The sequence below is a fragment of the Halyomorpha halys genome, unplaced genomic scaffold, assembly GCF_000696795.3.
Source record: "Halyomorpha halys isolate HHAL.00 unplaced genomic scaffold, Hhal_1.1 Scaffold312.1, whole genome shotgun sequence".
NCBI lineage: Eukaryota > Metazoa > Arthropoda > Insecta > Hemiptera > Pentatomidae > Halyomorpha > Halyomorpha halys.
Genome location: NW_027105402.1, coordinates 116,991 through 130,368, shown reverse-complemented (window position 1 = coordinate 130,368; position 13,378 = coordinate 116,991). Strand labels below are relative to the sequence as shown.

General features: G+C 28.7%; 1 protein-coding gene across 1 annotated transcript in view; it reads right to left on the bottom strand.

Moving 5' to 3' along the window:
* LOC106681155 (superoxide dismutase [Cu-Zn]) overlaps positions 1–4,508 on the bottom strand; it is a 78,754-nt gene extending 74,246 nt beyond the window's left edge. Inside the window, exon 1 of the mRNA XM_067050911.1 lies at positions 4,362–4,508. Within this exon, the coding sequence (XP_066907012.1) occupies positions 4,362–4,415 (54 nt within the window). The 5' untranslated portion in view covers positions 4,416–4,508. The remainder of the gene's footprint in view (positions 1–4,361) is intronic.
* Positions 4,509–13,378: the final 8,870 nt, after the last annotated feature.

The following is a 13,378-nucleotide window of genomic DNA, read 5'->3' as shown; positions in this document are numbered from 1 at the left end:
TATTTTCATTTTTATTTTACATATATTTTCTAATAAATGTGTTTCTTATAAATATTTGTTTCAATAAAAACAATTTATTTTTACTATAAAAAATATATTTTAATTGTAACAAATTTCAATTTAAGAGTTAATTTTACATTTAAAAAACTAATTAGGCTTCAAACATATCTAGAGGAAGAAAAATGTGATTATACAACTTTAATTCCTACGTTTTTAAACGTAAATTTGGTCCCAATAGCTCAAGATGGAATGCGGTGGGCTAGGTTGATTTAAGGGGTCAAAGACCTAAATCGTCGAATTTCCATTTTTTTTTTCTTCTAAATTATTTTAATTATTTTCTCTATATAACTGTTGTTATTTCTGCTTGAATTTTCAATAAATATAACGGAAAAGGCATGATTATGAGATAACATTCATAAAATGAGGAAAAACCAAATAGTTGGATATTCAAATTAAAACCATAAGTAAATTCAAAAAGAGAATATTTTCTAATAGATTTGAATTTTTTAAAAAGTTTTCTACTAATAACGGAGGTTATGTCGTATATAAAAACTAGATAGTGAACATTCCTTCCAGTTTTAATTTCCTTTATTAATATCTTCTCTCACCCATATTTTTCATAATTGTTATTTTTTATTTAGTTTGAGTTAATTGCTTTGGAATGAACTATCAATTAAGACTGCTTCCACAATCATAATCCATAAATCCTATAATTCCTTCTCTAATAAATAAAATATAAATTCAGAGATCAGGGTGTTAACCTGATCCCTGAATTTATTATTTTTACTTTTAACACATTGACATGGGATGTGAGTAGTGTGGAAATATTTTATCATGATAAATACACTGAAATTTCTAGTGTATTTAAGTTACCCCACCCACGAGGTAGGAATAAAACAAATAATTTTTTCTCTCTTGATCTTTCATAAACACAAAAACATTTTCGATTTTAATAGTGATTAAAATTTTATTTCTATAAATAAGCTAATTTCGTAACAAATTAATGGTGTATAGTGATCATAAATAACTATTTTACAAACAAAATAAATTGATATTAGCTGGCTTTCCAATAAACATCTTCATGTTTAATATTTTAGAGAAGTTTTTATAACTAACATAATTATTCATGTATCTTACTTACTTAAATAAATTAATAACGGGCTGTATAAGGAAAAGAGAGAGAGAGAGAGAGATAATAAAACACTTAAAATCTGACACTCGAATATTAACACAACACGTACACATTTTAGGTTTTAAGTACATTCCATGTTTTGAGTATTGAGTACATTCAACTCAAATTTACTAATTAAACGTGTTATTCCTTACTTTCACGCTACAAACAAAAATAATCGTATTCAGATATAGGTACTCAAAAGCTATAATTAATTAAGTACTTCCTGTACACCTTGGTTAGAGTACATTTTAACATGATTACACTTAATTTGAGTATTTTATCAGTATTCATCGAATTTGTTTGTATAGTATGGGCGTTTCTTAGGGGTTGTTGGTTAGGTAATGGAATATATAGTTCCAAACACTAGTAATAAAAAATATTACTTTAATCTAGTTCATAGTTGGGCCTTTGTACCAATAAAAATCACAACAGTGATAAAAGATCAATAGGAAAATTATCTTAATGAAACTAAGTGATTTTTGTTCAGACCATTAATACATCAACATACTACTTATAGATTTAGAAAACAAATATATAAATATTCTGATATTGAAAGTACTAAATATTATTCTGTTAGGCATTTGAATGAATATCTGGAATAAATACTTGATTTTGAATAAAATAAGTATCCAAAATAGATTAATTATGAATTGAGTAGAAGCTAAAACTAGTTATTGGGGCGAGAGAGATGAAGGGATGTTCAAAATCTATTCCCAAAAATTGTGACCGTGATTTACCGGAAGGCTAAGGAGTATTTTATGAAATTTTCCCTTTCACTGTAGCTTTGTGGAACAATGAGTTCCCTAAAAGTGTATATAAGAATTTAATAACAACCAAGAATGATGATTGTCACAATTTTTGAAGTGGGTTAAAAAATTGTGGGGTCTAAAATTGAAGTGGGGTCTAAAATCTTCTAAATATATTTGGGGATTTCAAATTATTGAGGAGGAAATACAGATTCAGAGTCTTGATCTTGAATAAATGAGAAGTATTAGAATCCAGAATAAAAAAAAATTTACAGAGGGATAAGAATAATGCCTTATCAGTACTACAGGTTCCTTGGTACGCGAAGGGAATTTATATAGATGATTGAAAATAAAACTTTCAATCTCAGTGATGAACCATGGGGAAGAGCCAGTTAATTCAGCAAACAAATGATACTTTTTCATATAAGATGTTACATAACGATATCTCCAAGACAGCCATGAATTAATTTTTAAGATAAGACTAAAAACAGAAGTTCTAAATAACACGCACTTAATTAAAAAATGTAAACCCATATATTACTAATCCATATTTAAATAATTACAAACACAAAATTATAATTAAAGTTTTTTGTGGATATGTAGGCACATATAAGATACATTTTTGGCAAGCATTTAATGCAATTTTCATCAAGTTACAAATGCAAGGATTGAATTGTGAAGAAAAAAACAATTATGTTCTCATAAATTGAAGAATATTCATTAAAATTAACCGCTATCACGTATAAATATTTACTACGTTAATAGCTCACATTTAGTTTTTTTTAATGAGATATTTTTAGAAATAACAATGTGTGATACGACGCTGCAACAGTTGCTCTGTTACGTAACCGAATGTACCACCTAATAAAAAAAAAAAAAATACTTATTATAAATTCTAAGATTGAAATAACCAAACAATGCCTTTTTTTACAATAAGCTTCCCATATCCTTGCGTATGTTTTAGCATTATTACAAATATTGCATATTTCAAAATTCAATATTTCATAAAAGGATTCGTCTGGTTATGAAATACATTTACTACGTACCGGGGAGTAGGAAATGATTTTAAATAAAGAGGGTATAAGTAATCAAATATTTAAATGAAGGGTCATAATTGGTAAATTTTAATATCTTAACTAAGATATAATAGTTAATCGAGATAATTAATACATTTATCAGTCCTATTATTGACACTATCTATAATGATTTATAAAAAAATATTGTGGAGACTGGTGTACAAAAATAAATTTCACCTACGTCCTTGGATTTAATGACTTGAAATTTCAAATTTGTTTATTAGTTGATTGCACATATTAAAGCAGCCTTTTCACTTCATTGATTTTGAATGGGATTTTTAATTTCAACTTTCTTAGTCTTAAGAGTATCTTAGTCTTTCTTATAGTATCTGCGAGGTAAATTACATCAACGCCGAATTCATGACTTGTAAAATGTTCAGTGTCGTTTCCCTTATCGAAATTCTTTAGGGACGCGACCAAAGATAATTTTGACAATTAAGAACATCCTAGGATATTAAAAAAAAATGTTTTATCACTAACATAGCGTATTTTTGCTAAACCAATTCTAAATCGAAATAAATAAATAAAAGAGAGAAAAATATAGAAGCAATTTATGCGAACCGTGTAATTAATTATTAGTTGAATTAATTAACAACATTATTAGTTTGATTGATATATACCGCAAACCATATGCACATGTATTGATATAGCTATTAATATAGATTGAATATTTCTGAATACATAACTATATAAAGAGTGTATATTAAAATATAAATTAATCATAAAATGAACAATAAATGATAGACAAATAAATAAAGAAAAAATAAAAACATCCTCTTAACTACCGATACAAATTTTAAGTGTTCGTAATTATTTTTGGAAAGATTTTTTTGTATTATAGATTTGAAATAAAATAAGTTGAAGGTGACTAGATAAACAGACATTAAGTTTATTTTAAATAATTATGTTCTGGACGCTATAGTTGTTTATTATGTTTTACCATAAAACAGTAAACTGTTTGAATAATAATTGCTTAAGCGTTATATACATTTTTTTTTCTTGAAATCAAAACGAAATTATTAAATATTTAATTATGGTAAGTAATTTATATTGAAATGTCCCATTTAAGTAGAAATAAATTACAATGATTTATTTGATGAATACTCGTTAACTTTGGGTGGTATTCCCAAACAGATATTGTCATCAGTGACGCAATATAGAGTAATAATATAAAAAAATTAGACAATGATTTTCGTAATATCTTCGATAAGGGTTGGTTGTTAGAACTTAATTTTGGCTTCTAGTACTAACACTTGACTGATTAGCTTTATAAATAATTAATATGTAATTATTTATCGATGAGCAATACATTAACATATTAAAATATAAATAGCTTAAATTTTAATAATAAGTTTCTTGGCCTACCTCTTCGGCGGCAACCACAGCGAGGCAGAATATCAAAGCGTATAGGACGGACATGATCGCGTTACTGACCTGCCCTCCGCCCTAACCCCCTTTAATATACTCCCCCACTCTTCGGAACTGGAAGGCTTCGCAGCCGCAGGGGAAGCGCCGAACATCAGGGTATGCGCGTCTGTAATTATGGAAGACTGGCTTGGGATAAATAATACGCTTCAGACTTGTTTGCGAAAAATAAACACCTGACAAGCTGAAAAACCTTAAACAAATTTATATCTGATTAGTTAATTTTTGTGGTAATCAAACTAACGACAGATTAGAAAAATAATACTATAATGTTTCTTCTTTTCAAATTAATAAACCTGAGTATTCCAAGATATCTAATATTGCTCATCCAACTATATTTATTCAATATACCCTTGTTCGGTTAAGTAAATAACAAAATCTCCCACTGTCCTGTTTAATATAACCTCTGGTCCCCCACAACGGTTCTGTTTGAATTCAGTATTATTAAATTTATTTACTGATCGTTAATTCGAAATCTCTGTGCCGATGTTACAGTATTAAAAAATAAAACATTGAAGTACCTTAAAAATGAGGATTAGACCTAAATATTTTTTTTATACTTTTTATTTACTGATAGATATTACAATCTGGCACACAATTGTGGGCAATAGGTAATAGTGATGAATGATCACATTCATACTAAAATAAAATAAAATAAGAATAATATGAAAAAAAATCTCTCTCTTAAAATATATACAAACTGAAGGATAAACAAAATTAATATAATCAAACTATGTGTATGAATAAATAAATAATCTATAGTCATATTTATACTCTTACATACAACATTTACACAATCGACCCGAGGATCCCTGAGCCCACTCTATTCCCCACGTGTGAGATCAGAGCTCATAAGATCCCAGCGCATCTCTCTCGCCGCATCACTGGTAATGAGCCAGTGGAGGCTGAGCAAGTGCGCTAAAGCCGCTAACTATCAACTTGAGTGGAGAATCTGACCATTGTCAGAACTCCAATTGTGGACCTAAATATTACAAAAGACAAATCATACTTTTCACAAAACGACGACCTATACTTCCCCCGAACATAGTTTTAAATGATACCTTGGTTTTTTAGGATCTTATTCGTGTCAAAACATACCTTAAATATACATGTTGACATGTTGTATATTATTTTTTTTTTATAAAATCATTGACTTTCCAATGATATTCATCTATATATATCATTTCCGAAAATCCTTTTTCAATTTGGAAAAAATATTTTACTTTTATATTCCTAAGTTTATTATCAAATTGTTTTATTGTTGTGAAATGGTGAAATTAAAGGAATAGAAAAGGGAAAGAAAAAAAATGAATGAATTGAAATATTTGTATTTGGTGTATAGACAGAAATTGATTGTAAAAGGAAACTGTAGGGAAAAAAATTGTTTTCTTTCTATTTTATTATACCATGTAACTATATGTAATTTATATATGTCCGATTACGGATTGATAAGTATGCTGTGTGATATAGCAACCTGATGTATTTAGGCAGCATAGATGAATAAAGTATTTCTCTCTCTCTCTTTTTATATTTATACATTTTTCATTATTAAAATTTGGGATGGTTAATTATGTCTAATAAATCAAATTAAAAGTATGTTAGAGGAATTTATCTATAAATTCGTCATTTAAGCTCTATTTGACTATTTTAATGATGATGAAACCTATCTGATATCAACTCAATAATTTTACATTTATCTACCGAGTTCAATAAAAATCGTCATTCTTTTTTGAGAAAATTAGATTAAAAAAAAAAAAAAATAAAATCTATTATATAAATTGGCAGTTCCAGTCAGCCGATTTTATGGATAATTCAGTAACATCCCAGGCATAAACCTATTCTAAATATGTTCCAGTTTTGTACATTTTTGAGCAAGGCTATTCAATAATCACAGATTTCCATCGAACACTGAATAAAAATTTTTTAGGAACGTAATTCTTCGCATGCTATAAATTTCGTAGATATTATAATAAAAGTAAAAAAAAAACAAAAACGAAACTGTTTAAAAAACTGATACTGACCGTTTTAATGTATTGAGTGATGACTCATCACTGAACTACAGAAAATGACTTTAGAGCTTCTTCGATAACTATAGACATAAACTTTAACAGCTTTGTTGCCATATTTCAAAGCGATATAAATGACCTTCAAAACTTTATTATTGTGTTATTCCACAGACTGAATTAGTTTAGTCCACAAGAAATGTTTTAGGAGAGCGGTTATATCCTTTTTTAGAATCGCACTTAGAATTTCATCCCATCAGGCCAGGTATCAGTGCACACATATTATAGGAGGAGTCTTTAACTTATACCATTTCCATTCAGTTCTTAATTGATTTTAACATCTTGAAAATAATATGAAATTGACAGACGTAAGCTTAGTAGAAATAGTGCTAAATCTACTATAGTGCTAGCTCACAACAATGAATATACATACGCGTAATAAGTGCAAAGATTGAATGGTGAAATTTGTATATATGTATATATTTGTAAAAGCTTATTTCTTTGTTCCAGGAGGTAAGAAAAAAAAAAAAAAAAAAAGTGGAATTAAAAATTTACTTGTTAAGGAATTATTACTCCTAAGCATGTAACAATAAATAAAAACACATATTTATGAAAATAAAATTTATTAATGTTTGATTAATTACGAACTTTATTCATTTTAGTAATTATTAGTCAGGTTACAAACTATCTGGTTACTAAAAATTAAGAGGATATAAGATTATAAATGATTGGTATACAATTAGTGTCAATCTTTAACATCTGCATTAGTATTAATGATTCATATAACTGATTTAGTTACATAGTGGTATGTAAATAAGTTCCCAGATATAAATAGGATTCTTTTATGCGCACTAGTATGTCTACGAGTCCCAGTTTTATTAGATTTTATTTAATGATTTTTATTGAGAAAATAATAAAAGCTTCCTCATTCAGTAGGGATGTGTATTAGGGATGCATACATCCATTCATAGAATATATACATGATAAAGAGAAATAACAAAGTATATTAAAGTAAATAAAAAAATTAGTACTAAATAAATATGATAAAAAAATATATATATAAAAAATTTAACAGACAATGTTACATAAAAACTATAAATCAGTAAAAGTGGGAATTGGATGCTGTCACAAGCCAAAACAGTGGTACTATTAATGTTTCGAATATTTTTTTTAATATATACTGTTTCTTTTTAAATTAAGTAATCATTTTTTTTTCTTTAAGAACGTACATTTTTTTTAGTAATTAAACGTTTTAATTGAATGCTTTGTTATGAACTGAGTTTGATGATATTTCATGGGCAGTTCTTAAAAAAAAAAAAAACTGTTTACAGAAAAATATTTAACTCGAAATTTTAAATATAATAATATTAAATTAAAAAATACTAAATTAAATTAAAAATATTAAATAAATGTTAGAAGTTCAATATTTTTTTCTAAACACATTGAAATAGTAACATATCGATCTTATCGGATAGCTAGGTTTTAAATTAAATTACCTAAATATTTATTAAATATATGAAAAGTAATTTCACGTATTAAAAAGTATAATCATGAAAATGAGATTTTAAATTAATCGTTAAAATATTGCCTAGGCGAATTTTCAACTTTTTTTGGTTATTTATTTCACGGTCAAGTTATATTTATTATATTTTTATGAAATTTCTAGTTTAAATAAGAATTTTTTTTTTATACACTTGTGGATTTTAATAAATTAATAAAAGAAATAAGTCAGTTCACTTTATCTTACAAAATAGAGCCGAACACTTCGGTTTCATTAAATCCTGATTAAAGATTTTACATTTTTCCATACTTGATTACGAAATCGATATTACATTCTATATTAAGTTTTATTTCTCTGAAGAAGTGATAATACTGAAAAAGGGAAAATATTTCAAGTATTTTGAAGCAGATTGAGTTTTATAACATATTTTTATGTTGAGAATACTTTGTTCCAATAAATCCCACCAAATCACATTTACCCTTCGACGTAAACCCATGACGTTTTTCTCTACAATATCCTTTAATAATACCCCACTTATTCCTGTCGAACAGATCCGTTACTTAGGACTACATCTCGACAAACGACTGACATGGAATCCTCATACAAGACTAAAAAGAGAAGAAACTGCTCGTAGATTCCGACTATTGCAACATTTACTAGACAAACGGTCTAAATTGCCAATCCATTACAAAAGACTGATCTACATGACTATTATAAGGCCTATCTGGACATACGGAGTTGAGCTTTGGGGCTCCACTAAACCATCAAATTCCTCCAGAATCCGATCCTTACAGTCCAAAATCCTTCGTAAAATCCTTAATGCTCCTTACTTTGTCACAAATCAAGTCATCCATCAGGACCTCAATATTCCATATGTTGCCGATTTGGCCAGAACCAGATACCGTTCCTTCCATAATAAACTTCTCAACCACCCAAATCCACTTGTTTCTAACCTGGCTTCTCCTTCATTACCTAATAATCCTCCTAGGCGTCTGAAAAGAAGATGGCCTCGAGATCTTCTCCTCTAGAAATGTTATTGGAGTTCTATCAGTGGGTAGATTCTCCACATGTTTTTATCATGTCACTATGTCACCTACAGCAAATTTACTTGTTGTATATATGTGTATACAGTTGTAAATATCAATAAATAAATTATTAAAAAAAAAAAAAAAAAGAATACTTTGTGATCAAATTACAACTGGAAAATATATATATATTTTTTAAATGAATACATTATTAAGGTGTTCTATTTCGTTTTATCACTCCTTAAGGCCGGGTCACTCATAACCGCACTGTACTTAAGCGGTATCTTGTCTGTGTCAGCCAGGACACAGCGAGGCCACACTTGACCATACTACGACCGTGTGTTGGTCTAACCGTAACCTAAACATCAGCATTACGTTCTCTCATGATTTTAAACTTATGTGGTTGTTAGATATTGTGGAGAAGGTAGTTAATAAGAATGTGATATAAATATTTTTTTTTTGGCTCAAGTCCTGCGTTGTGGACAGCCTCAGAGTGGAAATGTCTCTCGCCCCAGCCCGCTTAGCTATCAGGCCCTCTTTGTACAAGAGCATAAGAGGAGAAAAAAGGCAGTTATCTCATCCCAATTTTTAATTACTTTAATGAAAAATATGTATAATTACTAGTCAAAATTCATGAGTCTGCCAAGTATAGGTAGGGGGAATGAAAAATGGCGGCTGTTTCAAAGCGATAAAAAAAACTAATTTTTCATTCGGAGCTTTATATCTCAAAAAGGAAGAACAACACAAGAAACCTAAGAGAACGTCATTTAAAGAAGAGAAAATTTTCTAAAATATGAGCCCTAATAGAGTTATTTACGTTAAATAGTTTTCGAGATACTTTTTAAAAAGCAACATTTCTTAAAAATGTACTGAAAGATTAGTAGTTAGTTAATTAATTTTGAAAAATCTATATTTCAAAAACTATTTGACGTACAGATGTCTATTAGCAGTCAAATTAAAGCTAGTTTAATGAGCTATAAAGTAGTTTAAGATGTTTATCTTCGTAGGAGTGATAGTTTACATGAAATTTGCTAAAAATAAATTGATTTATAGTAGTTCGGACAAATTTTGATTTGCCAAATTTATATTCATATGTGAATATCATAAAAAATACTGCCCCTACGAAGATAAGTGTCATAAACTACTTTATAGTAAGTTAAATTTCCTTTATTTTGAGTGTTGGCAGAAATATGGGCGTCTTATAGATCTTGAGATATATTTTTTCAAAAATCTAACGTTTTATAGGAACATATACACATCCAATGGTTTCTGAAATGAAGTTTTTCATAAATCAAACTTATTGTCCGACCAACTATAAATCAATTTATCTTAGCAAATATCATGAAAACTACAATTCCTACGATGGTAAAGGTCATAAACTTATTTATAGTCAATTAAACTAGCTTTAATTTGAGTGCTAATAGACGTCTGTACGTCTCATAGCTCCCTAAGATATAGATTTCTCAAAATAAATTAGCTAACTACTAACCTTTCAGAAGATTTTAAGAAATTTTGCTTTTTAAAAAGCTCTGTCTCGAGAACTATTGGCGTAAATAGCTCTTTTAGGGCTAATATTTCAGCAAATTTACTCTTCTTTAAATAATGTTCTCTTAGATTTTCTAGTGTTGTTGATAGTTTTTATGATATAGAGCTCCGAATGAAAAATATATGTTTTTTAAGGTTTTGAAACAGCCGCCAATTTTTATTCCCCCTACCTATACTTGGCAGACTCATCAATTTTGACTATTAATTATACATAGTTTTCATTAAAGTAATCAAAAATTGGGGTGAGATAACTGCCTTTTTTTCTTCCCGGCTCTTGTACTATCTGATATAAATTTTGAAAAAATATAGTGGCTTCATGGCGTCATAAACTATAGCAGGAAATTCCGAAAGGTAGTGAAACAAAGTCAAAATTGTGGCGCGACCCACTTTGTCATGTACTATCTCTGATTTCGCCCCATCACTTAAACATACACATTAGAGGTGTTTCAAGGAAATTCATATATATCACAATTTTCAAAGCTATAAGAAAATATTGGAAACCTTAAGGTTGTTGTATTCTAAAAATATGAGCTAGCAGATTTTTGAATTTTCGCATTAAAAGTTTACCTTCTCACGGATATTTAATTGCACTGATTTTGACGGATCATCCGATTGAGCATCTAAAAAAAAAATACACATAAAAATACTGAACTAGATTTTTTATTTTTAAACTTTTATTTGGACATATGGAGTTGAGCTTTGGGGCTCCACTAAACCTTCGAATTCCTCTCGTATTCAATCCTTACAATCCAAAATCCTTCCTAAAATTCTCAATGCTCCTTACTTTGTCACAAATGAAATCATACATAAAGACCTAAATGTTCCCTATGTAACCGATCTAGCCCGAACCAGATATCACTCCTTCCATTATAAACTCTCTAACCACTCAAACCCCCTAGTTTCTAATTTTGCATCCTCTTCCATTCCTGACAATCCTCCGAGGCGCCTGAAAAGAAGACGGCCACGTGACCAGCTAATGTAAAATGTCATTAGAGTGCTACCAATGGGTAGTTTCTCTACACGCCTGTAACACTCCAATTTAACTTAGATCAAATTTACTAAATAACCGTTGTAAATAGCCGTACAGTTGTAAATAGCAATAAATAAATATTTTTAAAAAATTTATTTTATTATTATTATTTATTTCTTCGAATTAGATTAAATTTATTCTGGTTTTTATGGATTGGACACCCCATTTTATATTTTGATACTACAAACACGATTACTTACTTCGATACTGAGTTTTCTCTTCGATTTTAGGGCCTTTTCAAGGCCTGAGCGACATGACATTATAATTCAAACAAAACTACAAGGACTGGTATTAGTACAGTGGAGAAAAAAGTAAGTTATTTCACCCCAATTTTTGATTACTTTAATGAAAACTGAGTATAATTACTAGTTAAAATTGATGAGTCTGCCAAGTGTTGGTAGGGGTAATAAAAAATGGCGGCTTTTTCGAAGCGTTAAAAATAATTATTTTTTTATTCGGAGCTCTATATCTTAAAAAGTAGGAACAACATAAAAAAACCTAAGCGAGCATCATTTAAAATAGAGTACATTTGCTAAAATGTAAGCCCTAATAGAGCTATTTACGTTCAATAGTTCTCGAGATATAGCTTTTTAAAAAGCAACATTTCATAAAAATATTGTATGGAACGTACTGAAATATCAATAGTTAGTGAATTTATTTTGAAAAATCTATATCTCAAAAAAAATTTGACCTACAGATTCTGTTAGCACCCAAATTAAAGCTATTTTAATGGGCTATAAAGTAGTTTATGATGTTTATCGTCGTAGGAGTAGTAGTTTTGATTAGGAGTAGTAGATATTTGCCAAAATAAATTCATTTATAGTTGTTTGGACTAATTTTCATTTGCCAAATTTATATTCATATGCGAATATCATAAAAACTACTATCCCTACGACGATAAGTGTCATAAACTACTTTATAGTAAGTTAAATTTCCTTTATTTTCAGTCCTGGCAGACATGTTCGTCTTATGGATCTAGAGATATATTTTTACAAAAATAAAACATTTTGTATGAACAACTAGAAATTAACAATTTGTGAATTTATTTTGTCAAATATCATACAAACTACTACTTCTACAAAGATAAACGTTATAAACTATTTTACAGTAAATTTAACTAGCTTTAAATAAAGTTTTTCAAAGCTCAAACTTATTGTCCAAACAACTATAAGTCTGAAATTTTAGCAAATTTCATGAAAACTACCATTTCTACGAAGGTAAAGATGATAAACTACTTTATAGCTCCTTAAACTAGCTTTAATTTGAGTGCTAATATACATCTGTACGTCATATAGTTCCTGAGATATAAATTAATCAAAATAAATTAACTAACTACTAATCTTTCAGTACATTTTTAAGAAATGTTGCTTTTTAAAAAGCTATATCTCGAGAACTATTGGACGCAAATAGCTCAATTAGGGCTCATATTTCAGCAAATTTATTCTCCTTTAAATAATGTTCTTTTAGATTTTCTAGTGTTTTTGTATTTTTTAAGATATAGAGCTCCAAATGAAAAATTAATGTTTTTTAAGGTTTTTAGAAAACCGGCATTTTTTATTCCCCCTACCTATACTTGGCAGACTCATTAGTTTTGACTAGTAATTATACATAGTTTTCATTAAAGTAATCAAAGGACAGTGCGTTGACGTGAAGACAGTTTCAATCATTTTTACTTGGAGTCCGGCATCGTGTCATGGCCAATGCAGTCAGGTGTGGCCCAGCTTGTAGGCTGTTTTGTAGTGTTTTTAAGAAACTATAGTAAAAAAAAAAAAAATTAAAAATCGAATGATCCTAGAGGAGCATCAGCTGAAGCCAAGTCTAATAAAAATATTGTTACTATAATTTTAAAAAAT